The sequence below is a fragment of the Glandiceps talaboti genome, chromosome 7 (assembly GCF_964340395.1).
Source record: "Glandiceps talaboti chromosome 7, keGlaTala1.1, whole genome shotgun sequence".
NCBI lineage: Eukaryota > Metazoa > Hemichordata > Enteropneusta > Spengelidae > Glandiceps > Glandiceps talaboti.
Window position 1 is genome coordinate 10,423,058 of NC_135555.1, and position 19,116 is coordinate 10,442,173.

At 36.7% G+C, this 19,116-nt stretch overlaps 1 protein-coding gene across 1 annotated transcript in view; it reads left to right on the plus strand.

Moving 5' to 3' along the window:
- The window catches only part of LOC144437165 (uncharacterized), a 30,728-nt gene extending 14,211 nt beyond the window's left edge, over positions 1-16,517 (plus strand). The window contains exons 4-10 of the mRNA XM_078126043.1: positions 3,843-3,963; positions 6,990-7,085; positions 8,885-9,025; positions 10,971-11,199; positions 12,156-12,264; positions 12,617-12,965; positions 13,445-16,517. Of these exons, the coding sequence (XP_077982169.1) occupies positions 3,843-3,963; positions 6,990-7,085; positions 8,885-9,025; positions 10,971-11,199; positions 12,156-12,264; positions 12,617-12,965; positions 13,445-14,122 (1,723 nt within the window). The 3' untranslated portion in view covers positions 14,123-16,517. The remainder of the gene's footprint in view (positions 1-3,842; positions 3,964-6,989; positions 7,086-8,884; positions 9,026-10,970; positions 11,200-12,155; positions 12,265-12,616; positions 12,966-13,444) is intronic.
- Positions 16,518-19,116: the final 2,599 nt, after the last annotated feature.

A 19,116-nucleotide genomic window follows, 5' to 3' on the forward strand; every position in this document is an offset into this window, starting at 1 on the left:
TTCATTTTATTTATGGAGTATAAATGTTGATATAGAACGAGAGAGTTCTTGCTTCATGCATCATTGAATTATTCCAATGCAGGAAGCAATATCACTTCTCCCAGTTCAATGTGTCAATAAATATCCTGTCAGTTTTTGAAAGTTCATGGCAGGACTATGAAATACATCTACAAATATCTCACAGTTTTCAAAGTTTATGTCCTGGTGATCAGTTTCACAATGATCAGGTGTAGAGCCGGTTGGTTTTTATAAGTCATTGCCTTTTGCCTGCTGCCTTTGTCCGCCTCCAGTTCGATACAGGAAAGTGGTAACTCCCAAAGGACAGCATTTATATCAGTTGTACACTAGGATAAATGCAGCTCAACTCAACAGAGAGAGTGATAGATATTATAAAGAGCACTAATGGGTTTTAATAAAGGTTATCACCCATACAGGAATGATTGCGAGTACCATTTGAGGTCATGATTGCTGTGTGCGTGGGTGTGTGTGCATGTGTGTGTGTGTGTGTCTGTGTCTGTGTCTGTGTCTGTGTCTGTGTCTGTGTCTGTGTCTGCGTCTGTGTCTGTCTAGTATGTTACTTTTACCAGTTCAATATAATAGAGTCATGTTTGACGGTAATGGAATTGGATGTTTAATATAGTTAGTTATATTGATGAATATATGTGTGATTACTGGTTTTAGAAATTATTTCAATTTGATATGAAAATGTGTTAGAAAACCATTTCAATTTGATTTGAAACAGATTTTAGAAAGCCATTTCAAATCACAGTTTATTATGGAAACAGGTTCATAGAAATCCATTTCAAATTAGCAAATTTGTCAAAGTATTCCACCTGAATCAAATAACTGAAGATGACTCAGTTGAACCTGCAGTAAAAGGTTAATCAATCTATTGATCAGAACATTTCAAATAATCAGTATTATTCAGTGATGGTTATAACTGATGTGCAGTGTGTATACCAAACGATCTTTTGTGTGTTTGGCATTGAAATGTCATTATTTTGTTTCCAGACCTGGTAATGATAAGTGGAATTTGAATTGATGTCAGTAAATGTTGATGGTTTAGAAGGTTGTAACATTTAAAAGAGTTTGTAGAATGGACAGCTTGCATTTGTTTCCTTCTGATGTATTGTTCAATGACTACCTAAAGTGTATTTACATGTAACGGATATGAATCTTAAAAAGTGTTGTGTATGAACTATGATTGTCCTTGTTGAGCATTGACAGTGGACTTGTAATTTAAGCCCACCAGATATGTCCTACGGCCTGCAGCATATCACTTTCCATGAATGGAATAGTTCTGTCAGCATTGTTTAGGTCGTGATGTCACAAATTCTCCGAATCATTGGCAAGTTTTATTGTGAGACAGTGAGATGTGACGTAGTTAGTGCTGACGGGGTGCAGTGAAAGGGAAAAAAACAACCGCAGCAAGGTATTAGCCATTTAGGGGCTTGGTCATGGCCACTCCCAGTGAGTTGTCAACAGCTTTGTGGCCGGAACTGATGTGAAATGTGTATATATATAGTACATTATATACAGCACAGGTGTATTGTGGACTGTGCAACAAAGAGGTGGACTGTCCTAGATGTAAACATCTGATGATACTGCCATACATGGCTAGGATGAGTTGCACAGATAAGTTAATCCACCCACTCAATGAACTCTTGACCTCATGCAAATGAGGTCGTTCCCCCCTTGCGTGGCATAGGCACAGCTCCTGATGACCTTTCCACTTGCTGGAAAGGCTTGTAGCATTGGTTATGTAATGAAACAGTAATTGTACTAAATGATTAGAATCCATTGTGGTGTAAAGATACAATAATATGAGGACAATCAGATTTCATCCATTCATTTCTATATGTATTTGTGTGATCTCTGTGTGGAACGGACATTGCCTCATTTTATATTACAGATCTGTTTGCATATGTAATGAATACAGTTATATGTACACAGTAGGGGTACATTGTATTGTCTACCTTTTCATGGCTGTATTGTGAAAATCTCTCTGTTCTCATTCATTCATTCATTCATAGGTTAGGGTTTGGTTAAACTATTCAAAAAATTCACATACAGATTTAGTTTAATAAACTTTTATAGCTCAATGGATATGGTGTGTTGACGTACATGCTAAATTTTGTTTTTTCAACTATTAGATCAATAAATCTCGGCATGTTTCACATGGCCTCTTACTTTCAATAATTGCTATTATATACTATTGCACATTGCCACTGAGTTCCCGTCAAAAAGTACCGTACTACATAATTCTACACAGGCCCTGTAACTGTTCTCTGTCATAGTAAAGAATTGTATGAAAACACGATGTCCCTAATGTTATGTATGCCGCCAGTTTGTCCTTCATTACATGAACAGTTCAGTTCAACACTTTTGTCTAGTGTGTTTGATATAGAACTTGTAGTATACTGTGTAACTATGTACTGGTATCACAACCAATACAATTCATTGGTAGTAGATTTGATGGTATACCTTTGGTGATAGGCACTATACAGTTGTACAAATTGATTGAGTGGTTACTCTTTATTCAATGCAACCATTTCCAGCTGCCCTCTCTTGTGCACTAATGTTGTTATTCTAGTTGAAAAAACTTGAAACTTGCTGAAAAAGGAAACGATACAATGAACTTCGTCACAGGAAGCTTTTACCAGTTATGCTTTTCTTCCTAAGGGAAGGCAATTAGTATGGAGTCATGTTTTTGTGCAATTGAATACGGTCGACCCTGAGGACGGCCTAAATCTAAGTTGATCTCCCAGTGTTACGAGTCCTGTTCAAGTTCAGCCTCAAATTAGACCAGATGCCAGATACACTAATGAGGTCAAATTAATGCAAGAGCCTGGGATTGAATCTTGGGTCTTTAAATTATGAAAACATATCACTTACTGTTTGCAGCAGTGGACTTCATCATGTTTGTGTATGGTATTGCGCTGTACATGGCTCATTGTATGTCACTTTGATATCATTCAGGTGTGATGGATGAGTGCTACAACCTGTATATGTGTGTTAGCCATTGTAAAGGTGTATTCTGCATCAGTACTCTACTTGTCAAAGATTTCTGAAAACATGGGTTTACCTAAAATCCAGACATTTCAATCATATATGCATACAATTGTAAACATGTTTGGGTTAAAAGGTAGCGACAATGCTTCTTTCATTCTGAAGCAATTACAAAATATGCTGGTGGGATGAATGGCTTGATTTTACTTTCATTTGTGCTAATGGACTAATGATGAGCCAGACACCATTTGTGGAACTATAAAATACATGATGTATTTGTGTATAAACTACATTATATCTCATTATTAGGACATTAAATGTATGTTTATACAATGATTTTGAACATCTGTCCACTGTGTTGTTGCCTGATTTCTCCAAATGAAGTTACTTGCGTCATGTTGTGTGGACACTTAACTTAAGGGGTTTAATGTAGTCTTAGAATTAGGCGACATGCAGTCTCCATATGACCATAGACATGCAACCCTGTGATTTGAATTTATAGTCCAAACCTGTCAGGGGAGTTGTCTTTTGCAGTGGTTGTTGTGATTTCCTAATGAAAAGAAATGGATCGAATCATTCTAGCGACTGCTAACTTGTGAGTAGAAGTTGGTTTATTTTTGTCGCCAGATTGGAAACAGTAATAATTGATTTCCAAGAAATTGAAAATATAGCGCCAAGAGACAGTTACTCTTGTTAGTGGTATCGCTAGGTCAGTGTAAGTTGGGAGAGAGGTTATCTTGTATTTTGTTTCAATGTCTGACGTGTACATATAGTTTGTTATTCTCAGTATATAACTGTTATTTTACATAGTCATGTATTTGTTTTCATTTCAGCGACATAGACTTGGTGGTGTTTGGCAAATGGGAATCACTTCCACTGTTTACGTTAGAAAAAGAACTCCAAGCCAATGGTATTGCTGATCCTGAAAGCATCAAAGTATTAGACAAAGCCACTGTAAGTACCGAGAATGTTTTGATAACCATGGAAACCGTATCTGATTCTTTGGCGTGTGAACGATTTTGATAACCATGGAAACCGTATCTGATTCTTTGACGTATGAACAATACCCTTGCTACTAAAATGTCACTAGTACAAACTTGGGGTCAACATTTGTAAAGTCAATCATTTCATCTTGTTGTGAGCATCGTCAGTGCATACCATTATAGCCCAGAGACATGTCATGGTGTTACTATCTCAAGCATACACTGGTGTAGAGAGATCCACACAATAACATCACAAGACAAATCTCTGGGCTAATGAAAATTAACAGCAAACTCTGTTACAATTCGATACTGTGATTTTCTAGGACTTTATTTTAGCATTTCATTTTCACCTTGGTCACTTTCCTGTTAAAATGATTCCTATTGAGGGTTTTTTGTCACCAATATGTTTCTAGGTAATTTCCTAAAGTCCCTTTTAAATCAAACATTCAACTGTATTCTGTTATCATGTAGGAAAATGAAAGCGTGTACAACTTTTGGAAGTTTAACTTGGAGAAGTATAACATCTCTGACCCTATTTTTATAGTATATAGAGACCTTGTAGAAACCAAGGGATTATAAGCCTAAGGTTATAGTAATGAATGAAGTAAGTCAAATCAGGTGATGCATGGGTTTGGAAAATATCTACATGTGATTTAGACTGAAAGCTCAGCCATGTGGGCGCTCTTCTCATCCCTTTCCATAAACGAAGGGGAGAAATGATATGCACGATTCCGGCGATGGATTGTAGTCTACATGTATATGTGATTGTGCTGATGAAGTCATCAACAGACCCAAACACACAAACTTCACAATGTGTCAATGTGTGTATAGAGTGCCCTTGTGCTTGCCCTTGTTCCCCCCCCCCCAACTCAACCAGTCTGTAAATATATCCCTAATCTTACTAGCAAGCCACTTTCATTTTCAATCAGCACAGAGCAATAATATTTTCCTACAACAAAGGGTTTGTTCCAAGCCATCAGCTCCTACTCCACTCCAACCCTTATTTCATTCTCGATCGTAATTCATCAAACAAACCGTAAAATTGCTATGTATTGTTCTAGTAATGGTTGAAATTACCTGAAAAATGTCAGTTATTACCCATATTAAAGCAACACAATGATGTGATTGGCAGTAAGCTCACTTAGAATTCTGATTAAGAGTTGGTTAAGGTAATACGAGTCGTCCACCTACTGCAAGTACCGTGACATATTGGTCAATAAGTGGTTTGCTCACATATCAGGGTGTAAATGACTAGTTTGTGTGTGTAAAGTTTACCTTGACCTGTCTAAGTCCAGTCTGCATACACGGTCTCCTATGAATTACTCTGGTGTCCCAAAAAAGGGTTAGTAGGGTAACTGTCTCATGTACTATACCAACCTATTGTGTTTTGGTGAGAAAATTCCCAAACAAGAATATCGGTCGCCTGTCAGAGTAATTATAAACCGAGGAAAATGCTAACACCTATCTCACCCACCACCTGCTAAAGCCAGCCATATTGACAGAGATAACGTGATGTGCTTTGACAGGTTTCCCTAGCTTCACTATGATTACATTATATTTGTCCTTTTTGCTCATGTAACCTCACCTTGTGGAGGGTAGGGGGAGGATAGAAGACAAAATGCAAACTATGGAGGGGTCTTTATTCAAAACTTTTTAAAACATCCTATCCCATGTCTATTAGTGGACCCATTCTAGGATTCAAAGTCTTCAAATTAAGAGCTTTTCATATAACGGTATATTGTGTTATGATATGAAACAGATGGTGGTTTATGTCACTGCTTCTAAACTGACAGACTGTACTGTTCAAGTAGTGTATTACCTGCAGTGTGAATAAGGATTAAACAAACTATTATTGTATACTACTAGAAAATAATCCATGCTTTGCATGGGATATACATGTTTTGTTAGGTAAAAACTGGCATATGGCGTAACCACAACTCGAATAAATCAAATTGTTTCATATAAGTAGCATTCAACTGGCATCATCAACTGTGACAAATCCCCCCATAAATTTCATGTAGAACTGTCACGCAAACGTACAAATTTTCCTTATCCGTTCTGCTGAATTTTGGAAAAAATCTCCAGACAAAACTCTCACTTAAGTACTAGTATATAGATGTGGCCTAACCACAACTTGAATAGAGTCAAAGTCAAATCACTTCATTAAGAATAGCGTTTGACAGACATCGTTGACAGGGATGAATCCCACAAATTTCATGTAAAACTGTTTTGTGAGGAACATAACTCTGCTAATATTTTTCTAATCGATTTGGCTGAATTGGAAATCACCCCCCCCTTCAATTCCCATTTAGTATTGTAGATGCTGTGTATTTCCAGTGGTTGTACAAGGTGTACAGTGGCATATAAAATGTATATTAATGAGTGTGGTTTAGCCTATGATAAGCTTATCACTGACCATACTATCCTACTCAGAGATAAGCTTTGGGAGTTGTTGTGCAATACCTTGCACCATGTCAACTGTGTGGTTAGTATGGCAATGTCAATCAGATGACTCTTAGGAGCTAGCATTGCCAAGGGTCAAAGGTTAGACCACTGAGATGACTGGCATTGACATGTGGCCGTCACAGCCAGGAGGGTCAAAGGTTATGATTAATGTGAACAGGTGATGTGATTCTAGGACTGTTGTTGTAGTGGTATTTCCTGTCCTCACATTGAGAACAACATGTGAATGTACAGAGTCAAATTTTTGTGGTATTGATCTAATATTGAACATAAGATGTCAACCTGTAGGTTGTGCAGCATTTGCCAAATGTTCTTTACTGTCTTTGTTAATAAATGATCTGCAGCCTTTCTGAATTGAATTGTAAATTAACCCTTTCGTATTTGTCTATGAATGGCCATAAACCGATGTGTTGTATGAAAATAAAGATGCAGTGATTCAGAGCAATAGAGAAACTTCTTTACAAACATATTGGTGATTCTGAACTATAAATAATACATTGGTCTTTATTGTATGTGTGTTTTTTTTTTGTACAGGTGCCCATCATTAAACTTACTGACAAGCGCACCGACGTTAAAGTAGACATCAGCTTCAATATGCGTAATGGAGTAAGGAGTGCCCAACTGATCAAGGTAAGAAGTCATAAGAGTTGTCTTTTAGGGTGGTAAAATCTATCTGTATTCCCCACACTTGTCTAATTGTGTAGCCAGAACCATCCAAAAGTATGCACGATTTTACAGGCAATAATATTCAGTGTTTTTTTGGTAAGGCCAGTATTACATGTAAAGTAAGTAAATATATCTTTTGAATCACTTTACCTGGGTTCCCCACCAAAATAAAAGTATAAGCGTGAAGGTATTTAACTCTATTTTACCTGACAGCCGCCACCCCCACCCCCACCCCTACTCCACTCTCCATCTCTCTATATCGCAATCTTAGCAAAAACACTAGTTAATTTCACCACATTTGCACTTTTTGTTCCCAGGGTTCTAAAACTCCTAACAAAACGCATTGTCTAATAAATGACATGGAAATCAACAAGAATCCAATTTCCACACCACAGATTACATATCCTTCTATCACAATATTACTGACTTTATCTGAGCCTGGACATGTTTAGATGAATAGTACACCATCTCTGAATATTAATTTATTACAATACTAGAAATATTTATATTATGAAATATGACACACTTGAGTAAATAAGGTCAGACTAGGATTTCACAGTAAGTGTTTACAAAAAAGAATACTTGTGATGTCTGTCCTACAAATGTACTAGTCCCGCTATGTGCAGTGACACCGAGGTTACTACAGGGCACCTGGTCAAATGGTATCAGCTGATCAACGTTGAAAAATTAATAACTTGTGTGAAGTATATTAGTCACTGGCATGAATTCAATTGTGGTGTGGATTCAAGAATATATATGTATGTGTTCTTTTTGTTTGTTGAACAGCATGGCATCATTAGATCAATATTATTCTAATCTAATTTCTGAAAGCCTGTCCTCAGCTTAGTGCATTTTTCACCATATCCAAAGAATAGTGGATTAACCCATCCATATATATATATCTATACTCAGTCTAGTAAAATTGATATCACCAGCAAAAGTTTGAAACCATGCCATTTTTAACAGTGTGAGAGTCTAAACATGAGAGTGTGAGAGTGTGACAGAGCGGTTACATGTTTAATAAAAGTATGGACATTGCATAGGATTGACCCCAGGTCAAAACATGTTTATGTTGTATGTTAACCAGTGGGTCGTTTACCTTGTATGTAAATTGGTTAGTAGTGAATTAGCATATTAGGCTACCAGAATTTTGGGATAAAAAACTACTTTATAAGGAATAATATAAACAGTCCATAGACAGGGAAGTTGGGACATTGGTGTCAAGTGAGTCAGAAGTAGATATGCCATGTTGTAAATAATTCCAACAGAGATTCATTTATGCATACTTTTAATGACTCGTTAGCTAATGGTTATGACCGGAATACCAACAACAATGAATATTTAAGTCTCAATTTACCCCACAGACAAAATTAACTCTGTTTTGCTCAGCTTGTCTTTTGTGTATAAACAAAATACGTCTTTGGTAGAGAGAGAGGATTAACAGTTGATCTATTGTAGTATTGCCATTATCATGCAGTATGAACCTAGCTTTCAATTTTGTCCCTGAATTTTAGAAGCCTGAGAACATATGACAATATGGTACTTTTGTCCACACTGTGTTTTTCTGGTCGCAGTAACCAGTCAATCAGAAATATTAGCCTTCCTCCATATGTTCATTGTGAGAAATCGGTTGATAAAATATTATGAAAATGAACAAATTAGTCTGTTTCAGCGAAGTTCAGTATACAAGTACTTTTACAAAAATGTACTTTAATATGTCAAGATACAATGTTAATTTTTGTCTTGTTTTTTTTTCTCCACAGGATTTCATGAGAGACTATCCTATTTTGCCATATTTAGTTTTAGTTTTAAAACAGTACTTGTTAGAGAGAAAATTGAATGAAGTATTTACGGGAGGAATCAGTTCATACAGCCTTATATTGATGACTGTCAGCTTTTTACAGGTGAGTTTTAAAATGTCTAATTTTTTGCCCTCTCTGTAGACAAAGTTCTAGTTTATTTTGTGAACTATTGCCTCTTCTTTCCCCTCTTTCTCCCCCCCCCCCCCATTCAATCTGGCTCAGTCTAGACTCATTGTGGTGCCCTTTTTCTCTTTCAATGATCTATTTGACCTGTTATTGAGAGTCTTAGTCAGACAGACTGAGCTCTGGCATAACAACAGTAACTTGATAAGCCACTTACAGTGTAGCATTACAGCCATTGTGTATTAGCTGACACTCCAAGAGGCACGCCGTTTGAAGAAGTTCACAAAGCAACATCCTCAAGGAAATGTCATGCCTGTTGAAATTTCAGCCACAGAGAACTGTATGAATGTAATGCATGCAACTGTACACCGGGCAATTAGTAGAGTCTGGACATTACTTAAAATCAGGAGAACAAGTCCAATGTGTTATTTAAAGTGACACATTGAAAGCAACAGACTAGTTATAGTATCACTTTCTGACATTATGGCAGTGTTCATTAACAGTTTTAAGAGTTAAACGGTGAGGAGATCATCTAAGCACAGAGCCATAAAAGTTGCCATACTTAACTACTTGTTAAAGTTACTCTCAGGATATTCATTTGATACTTGCGGTTTTAGAAATTCTTCAAAAATAATACCTATTACAGAGTACCAGAAACCAATGAAAAGGTGACTCTCAAGAGAGCTGTTGGCTTTGTTCAACTTCCTCGAGAAACACCTTGAGCGATTTTATGCCTTTGTGTAATCAACATCAGGATATATTTTGTGTGCTTTATTAAACAAGAAAGTAGCATGTAACACAAACTGAAAAGCTCAACCCTAACTTTGTAAAGTTGTCGTAATAGGTACACTGGTTTGTCACTAAGTAGGTAATGATCTCAAGTATTGATGTATGTTTTGTGAGGTCCCTCTGTAAAGCCTAAAGGAAGTGCTGATTTTAGCTACATATCCATTAGACCGACGTACTAAGTTCGTAAGTTTATTTGATTACGTTCAACCAGGTTTCTTCCTACAGTATCAGTAGTCGTTTGCCCTTGAATATCAATTATTAGTAGCATATCATGATATGCTAATGATATGCTAATGACAGACCAGTACCCAATTTAGGCTAGGGAGAACCCTGTTTGACAGTGTGACAACAAAACACCGTACTTTGCAGGACTGTACTATGTCAAATTCACTTTAATAAATCGGGCCAGTAAAGTATCTTGCATAATTCTATGAAGAGTGCGATGGAAAGGACAGGAGGCACTATTTTCCCTGCACACATGTTGTCATTGCATGGCTAAACTGTAAAAGATTGATATGATTTATGATGTGTCATGAAGAGAGGGCCGCAAAGAATAATACATCTGTAATGTCTAATGGAAAATGCACTATCAAACTGTTTGACAGGTCCCTGGTCACGTAAACGGAAATATAAGTGGTATGGTGAACAGTGACCCCAGTAAAATGAAATGATACCACTCTACTTTGTAATAGATAAAGATGATAAATGATCATCTAGCATACTACTAGAATGTCACAGCCCTTGCCCTAGATTTGTCAGTTTGGAGGGTCGCAACAGTATATCAACATGGTCTGATTATCATCAAAGATGTCCGCCATGGCCAGATTTGAAAGAAGCATCACTTGAGTCTACCTCAGATTAGAGAAAACGAAGAGTTTAAATTTTACATCATTGCAATGCAGTGCTAAAGCACTGTACAAAACATATTTAATGTACCTGATTACCTAGTAACATATATATTTGTACATGTACTATGGTACTGAACTAATTCAGGGCCACACTTCAGGTCAAAAATCCACTTCTAAAAATAAAATTGGTCTTCATACCCAAATTATACAGTAGTTTTCCTTTCTGAAACTGAAAACTGAAATATTAAAAAGGAATTTCTTGCTTGTTTTCTTTTGCTTTGTAACAGTTACATCCAAGATACAGTGATCCAAGATACCACAATGCACTATCAAACTTTAACTTAGGAGTACTTCTCATCGAGTTCTTTGAGCTCTACGGCCGACACTTCAACTATCTGAAAACTGCCATCCGTGTGCGACATGGTGGAGCCTACATTTCCAAAGAGGAGTTACAGAAAGAAATGACAGATGGATACAGACCATCACTGTTGTGTATTGAAGATCCTCTCAATCCGGGTAAGTTCATCTTTAAAAGTCCAGTTGAGATAAGGATAAAAATGTAGGTGTGACAAACAGTTGTTTGGCTCCACTGATAAGATAACACTAATGTGAGTAACTGAGACCTATGTCGGCACAATGGTGACTGGTCCTATATAAAATATAACCTAAACTGCCTGTGTAACCCATTCTTGCAAACCTTAGCTGTTATTTCTTCTGCAACACTGTGAAATACCGAACAGTGTCGAAAAAGAGGCTGTGGTTTATGACGATGGTGTAACCACAATCTATTGTATTTGCAGCCGCTCTAGATGTATCAGAGTCAGTCATGCAATTAGCGACCTCTATCGCACCACGTCCCCACATTATAGCTGGGTTTACTGAGGCACAATTGTGGTTTAAATCTAACCCAACGACTTAGACCATTCAGGAACAAATGGCCGAGACAAGGCCTGAACCAACGAGTTGCAGATTGGCCACCCTAACCATTTGACCATTGTGACTTCAGCTATTGTTTGATAATGCCATACAGTTTAAATGTAAATTGCAACAAATGCCAGTCATGATATAATATTCTCACCTTTTGTGTCAGTGTTTCTTTGTTTGAAACATGTTTTGCAAGAACAAGTGTGTTTTTTAGTTCACTATTTGTTCACAAATGAAAATTGCAAATCAGTGTATTTTCACAAGTACTCAATGTCACATGTCCGTTATCCTTTAAATTACACATAGGGCCCTACTACACATAATAAATAGTACACAACAATGCCTTAGTTGTTGTCTTTCTTTGCTATTTGTTTTAATATTTGCCTCTTAAAAAAATATGTACCAATCCTTAGCGGTAACTGTTGAATCCTACTCATTAGCTGCCTCCAAAATAGTAATGAGAGAATGTTATTTATAGTTATTAACTTGTTGAAATGAAGAGTACTGTGATTACTAATCTTGGGTATATGCTTTATCTCCTGTTGTAGATAATGACATTGGTAGAAGCTGTTATGGTTTACTACAAGTGAAGCAGGCATTTGACTATGCGTACTGTGTACTCAGTAAGGCTGTCTTACACCCTAGCAATGGCCACAGGTATGTAAATATAGAAATACGCACACACGCACACATGCACACACGCACATACACACACACGCATACACACGCACATACATACATACATACATACATACATACATATTCACATGCGCGCACACACACACACTCTTACATACACATATGTACATACATACCTACCCACAGATGCACACACACACACACACACACATACACACTCACATACACATACACACATACATACATACATATGCTTACACACACACACACACACACACACACACACACACATACATTTACTGCAGACACACACACACGCACTTCTGCTAATCTTTGCAAAAATTGTAATGAGATTGTGTTTGCTTTGCAGTATCTTAGGCCGCATCATCAGAATAACAGAGGAAGTGGTGACATACAGGGGCTGGATACAGGAAACATGGGCCCTCAAAGTCACACCCCCACCACCACCGCCACAACAGCAGCAGCAGCAGCAGCAACAACAACAACAACAACCTCAACCTACGTATGCTGCAGTTGCTATGAGAACTGCCACAGGTGATCAGAATAGGCTTGTTGAATCCTCACCAAATTCCTCAGAAGCTGATAGTAGCAGTAGTAACAGCAGCTACAGCAGTGGCAGCAACAACTCGTCTATATCCGGGGAAAGTTCACCGGCATCATCGGTAACCTCATCAGGGTCATCATCATGCAGTGACACAGTAAGTTTGGCGCAATAATCTTTCATACTTCAGTTTGGCACCCCAGGTACTGTAACAGGAACATTTGTTTTTGGAAATTTTTGCATGTTGAAAAATACATCTAATGTTTATTGTAAATGGTTACGGTCTATTAAGTATCAAAGATACTGTATAGTTATTTTTCTGTGTAAAGTAAGACTAAAGATACCATAGAAAGTAGCCTGTCATGTCTTTGACACATGGCAGTGTACTACTTGTTATATTGTCTTCAATTCTAGAAACTAAAACTATTCTCTGGTAGATGTGATGGAGTCTGATCCATAATACTGTCAACATTTCTTGTACAAAGTCATCAATGATAAATTATGGAGAATGAATGAGTGGTGTGTACCATACTTCAGATATTGCACTGCATGAGGGCAATGTGTATTTTCGTACATAAGGTTAAGAATGTGGCGACCAAAGTTTTAACTTTTTTTTTTTTTTTTTACCTTCCACAGGAATCTGAACCTTCTTCAGCACCAAAGACTTCCCATTCAGGATCAAGTACCAGCATTAACAGTTGCAGTATTGAGTTGAAACTGAATAACAACAACAACAACATTGATAAACCTGCTACCAAACCTACTACTACACAAACCAATACTACTACAACTACTGCTACTACTACTACTACTCTATCGAGTAATGAGACTGTATCTGTAACTGTACAACAGCAAACACCACAACACCAACAACAACAACAAAATCACCGGCGTGTTGCATCTCCACAGCACAGACACCATCACCATCATCACAACCACCACCACCATAACCATCACCATCACCACCAACAGCAACAACAACAACCACAACCACAACCACAACCACAACCACAGCAACAGAAACAGCAGGTGAAATCCCAGGGACAAACACCAGCTCAAAGTGAAGCTAAATCTGAAGCACAGGAGAGCCAACAACAGAAGTTGGCAACCCAGCCACTTCAACAACAACAGCCACAACAATCACATCAGTCTCACCAGTCAACAAGGAGGACTTACAGAAGTTATAAGAACCAGCAATATTACTCCCAGCCCCAACAACAGGGTAGTAACAGCTATGCTAACAACAATAACAACACAAATAAGAGGAACAAAAGGAAAAAGAAAGAAAACAGTGTCAACGTTAACAGTCGGTAGGAATGACTTGTCGGCCATCTATTGGGCCCACACAAACACTAGTATGAGTACCTTGTGTGCATAAGATGTCGAGTGCAATATCCAACTATGGTTGTCAATTTTTTTTAGTTTTCCAAAGTTGGTTGCTCTTTCCTTGGGAACATGCCTAAATGACGAACTCTTTTTGATCAATCAGCGATCCTATCGCCAGAGAGAATATATTCAAAGAATGATTGGAGTAAGAGAGTTCTACGTTTGGAAAGTTTTCCGTTACTGTTTGAAGTCCAGAAGACTCCACGGATTTTGATAAACCGCATCATGTTTGTGAGAGAAGAAAAAAAAAAGAGTGGTTGGGATCGTTATATAAAAGGCTAATCATGGAAAAGACAAGACTGCACTCCAAGTGAACAAAAAGAGGGAAACGGAGAAAAAAAAAAGATTATGTCGTGACCGGTTCTGATTTAGAACTGACTGACCAAAGCTCATTTAAGATAGGGACATGCGTGTCAGTGTCAAGTGATTTCAAAGAAAACTTAAAAGATGCCTTATAACTGTATGTTTACAAAGAAACAAATATACCAGACTACTGTTCTCTGAAGATCATCAACTCAACAAGTAAACAAGTATCTATGGTTCTACATTTTGTCAGAACACCCTAAGAAACCCTGTGCAATGCACATCACAAGTCAGATCTTCCCATGTTAATAGCATTGCTGTATAAACTGAAATAAAAAAAAAAGGGGAGAAAATAAATGTATGAAATCGTATCCTATCCTTCCAGCCAACCATTGTGGTAACGGCCCATGGATTTTATTCTCACATGGGTCAATCTAACGATAGGTATATGGGGATAGGTTTCCAAGTTGTTATTTTCAACCTAAGATTTTTTTTTTTTAATTTACACTTTTATGTACTTAGGTACGCAACAAAACAGCCTTCCTCCTTGGAAACAGAGAGGTTCTTGTAAAGTTTAAAATGGGGAGGTGAAAGCAGTGATTGGTGCTAGCTATGCTGTAGACAGGGAAATTGCAAGAGTTCCCCCCTCCATATTATGGAATTACTAAATCATCTGACCGTTATTCCTTGTATTAGAAGGGGGAAGCACACACAGGAGTTCTGGCCGTAGGCTACTGTCGACCCTGTATGATCCAATTTCTCAGTTCTCAGCATAGTGGTATGTTCGTTTGCTGTAATATCGAGTCAAGAGGTACGGATGTAACTGTGTGTGAATGAAAGTGGAAGGCAAGACTTATTTGTCATGTCTTTTAACTGTAAGGAAGAGAGAGACTCTGAAAGGAAAAAAAAAATTATATAATATGATACCATTGTAAATAGCAATTGATCAGATATACTCGTACTGCTGTATTTTACACAGCCTGAAATATTGAAACTCTCGGAAAGCAGATCTCCTCGCTTTCTGGGTTGAAGTAAGTGCTAAACCAATGATCCAAAAAGTGCAAGAATATTTTTTTTTCGACTATGTCAGTCTGATTCAGTTACTTGTTTATATGTAATTATATTGAATGTAAAGGGAAAAAAAACGATGCCTTGTATCATATGATATGCAATCTAAGATTATGTTATTCATTGTTCTCATTATAGGATGTAGGCTTGTGGGTTTTTTTTCTTTTCGTTTCATTTTTTTTTTTTTTTTCGTTTTTCTTTTTTTGTTTATAATGTTACGCTCATTTGTTGCGTTCCATTATGATGTCAAGACATGGCAATCAAAAGCCAAATCGCAGGGTGTACATTTTATTGTTTTTTTTGTTCTTCATCAAATCTTATCTTACGTTGCAATATCAAAGAGACTGGACAACTTGTGTTTTTTTTTGTTTTTTTTTGTTCCTGTGTATTGTGACATGAAGACAGTGCTTTTGTTGAAACACACTTTTTCCAATGTTTGCACCTGTATTTCTTTGTCATTATAAAAAAAACTGATGTTACATTTGCATATTGTCAAGAGATTGGAAGAAAAAAAATGTTATTTTATGTAGAATTTTAGGCAACTCTGTGTAGTTTTAAAAACAAAAAAAACTTTGATACAAAAAATGTCTTTAAAAAAAATGGAAGAAAAAAATTTTTAAGACGGATAGTGACAAATCATGGTGTACGGAAAAGAGTGGATGCTGTAACCAAAAAAATGTATAATATTTAGACCTTTTTTTCTTTTTTGAGAAAAAAGAACCACATGTACATTATACTGTATTACTTACTCACTTGGCCTAAATGTCTCTGTATATCGTCTCAGTGTTTGTTTTAGTACATACATACCAGTGGGCTTGACAACCCAAGTACAATATTTTGTTGTGTTGTGTTGAATTCAGCCGTGTTTCCTGGTATTTTCCCTATGATGTGGAAAGTAACAATTTTAGCATGTATTGTGATCAGCTTGTTGATTTGAAAGAAGGTGAGAGAGGAGGGAACTGGGGTTTGAAAGGTGGGGGAGGGGGGGGGGGTTTGAAGTTTGGAGAGATTAAGCTACTTTGTCGGTATTAAGTAAAGAACACATTCACAGTCGTTTTACTTTTGAAACTGGTATTACCATTGCATTTCAAATAAAATTAAAATGGCCAGTTTCAAAAATAGGGTACCCTGGTGGAGAGTCAGTGAATGTAGAGAATTGCAAGCTTGGGCCTGGTAATCTGTATACTGCCATCTATATATAGGACACTTCCTTATTTGGTGACTATATACCCTTTTCCTGATCTCACAGGTCATGTTTTGGTTGTGTATGGCAGTCACAAGGCATTGTAACACAACAGTAATCATCATGAAATGTTACATTGTAAACACGTATCCATGCCTAGCCTTGCCTTCACAAATTTTCCACTGCCTTGCATTCAATTTGGCGGCATTTCTTATAAATAGAACGTTACACTTTAAGACTTATTCCTATAATTTACTCAAAACTGTTATATTTTGAAAGGAGCAGATTTCTAAAAATGTTTATGAATTACCGTCGTAACATCCCAAAACAATGACTATGGTAAAATTGGGGCATTTTTGTTTTCTCACTGTCATTTACTTTGCAGAAAGTGTAAGGGGCTCAGTGCCTAGTAATGTTTCGATTAGCACCTTGCACTTCAGCCAGGGGGACAGAAATGTATATTTTGATTATTATTTTTTTTTCCAGTCAGTGTGTATGTAAACAAAAATATGTATACCTGATATGTCTGGTCAGTGTATTTAAAAAAAAAGTATGTATACTTGAATATAATGATAAATTCTGCTTGTTGAACTTTGATGTACTTAGCAAGTTAGAGCTCCAATTTATTTGTGATTTCGTACTGTTTTGCTGCAACGTATATAACGTTGTTATCTTCGTTTTTTTCAAAGACTACGTTTATTTCTAAGTGAAGTTGCATGAATTTGCGGGGGGTTTTCAGAGTGTTATGTATGTTATGTGACAGTAACCTAAAAACAGACAAAACAAACAAAAAACCAAAAAAAAAATATCCAAAACCAACCCACACTTTCTATGATATATATGTACAACCACCTAAAAGGACCACAGATCCCTGGAAACGGCTCATTCCCTGGAATTCTCAAACCACCAAACTGGTGATCTGAGCTGGAAAAACAGAGTACATGAATTTATCGAAATGACATGCAACAATGTGATATACCATGTTGTGATTACAAGTATAAGAAATTAATACTCTACCATTGGATTAGATTTGATGGCAAGTTTAAGATAAACTTATAAGACATTGATGATAAACAACGTCATTTGTATTCAAAAAATGGAAAGAGGATGTATATTTTCTGTGGGTAGCTGTCACAAATTGTTAACGCGTCTTTGTATAGTGTGGATTCCATTGATGACAAACACATACTATTACATGCATTGAGTGGACAGACATATGTCCTGCCATGTATGTATGTGTAATAGCCCATAGCATAAACTGTAATTACAAAAAAAAAACCAAGTATATAGTCATAAGATCTCAACAAAATCATTTCTATATAGGTGACTGTTATGTTTACTACGTATTTGCAAACTTTGATCGAGTTCATGCCATTCCAAACCTGTTCAGTTTTTTGTCCACAAGACCTGTTTTGTTTTCAACCCTTCTGTGAATGTCCTAATCAACCTTGCTCAGTGTACGTATTTTGACATTTGATCAGTTTTACTTTTTTTTTTCTTTTACCTGTTTTAATGTCTCATCATGGATTTTTAAATTCAATCATAACGCCTGTACAGTCAACCAGAAACTCCGCTTATCATATGTACCTAGCCAACAAACCAAAAAAAAAAATACTGTAATTTTTCCAAATAACCATTTTATAATCACAAGAAGTGTTTTTTTTTCTTGACTGTTATCCTTGTATATGTGTAGAGGCCGATCTTTTTAAGAGACAATAAAGATTATTCTTTTTTCTCAGAAAAATACCGTGATGACTTGTCAGTTTTGTCACTGGAGAAGTTGGTGGTGTGTTATATTGTTATGTTAAAGTAGAACGTGCCTCACAAATGTATGCTTTCAACTTTTTCTGCTACTTTGTTCAAGAAAACGCCAATCTGATTGAAATCTGATGTGGTGAATACAGCTTAATTTCTTTATTTACGCGATCACTCCTGGAACAAATGAAACGAAAACACGACAATAAACAAAGGAAATTGAGGTAAATAAAGAAATTGAGCCGTATTCACCACATCAGATTTTAATCAGATTGAGAAAACTCAAACCCATTCTTGGATCTAATTGTCAGTTTTGTCAGTGGAGAAGTTGGTGGCATGTTACATTGTTATGTTGAAGTAGATCACGCCTCATAATAAACACTTTCAACTTTTTCTGTTACTTTTGTCAAGAAAACTTTAACCCATTCTCAGTGCAAATCAAGGAGAAAAAGGAGGGGTCACCATACAAACTTTTAAAATAGAGGTCAAAATGATATCAGTCAATTTAAAATCCAATATGGCCGCCGGCTGTATTAATGCTGGGGAAAATAAAGGATAGTTGATTGCCTTGAAAATGAAACAGTGAACCTCCAAATATCTTTAAATATTTCAA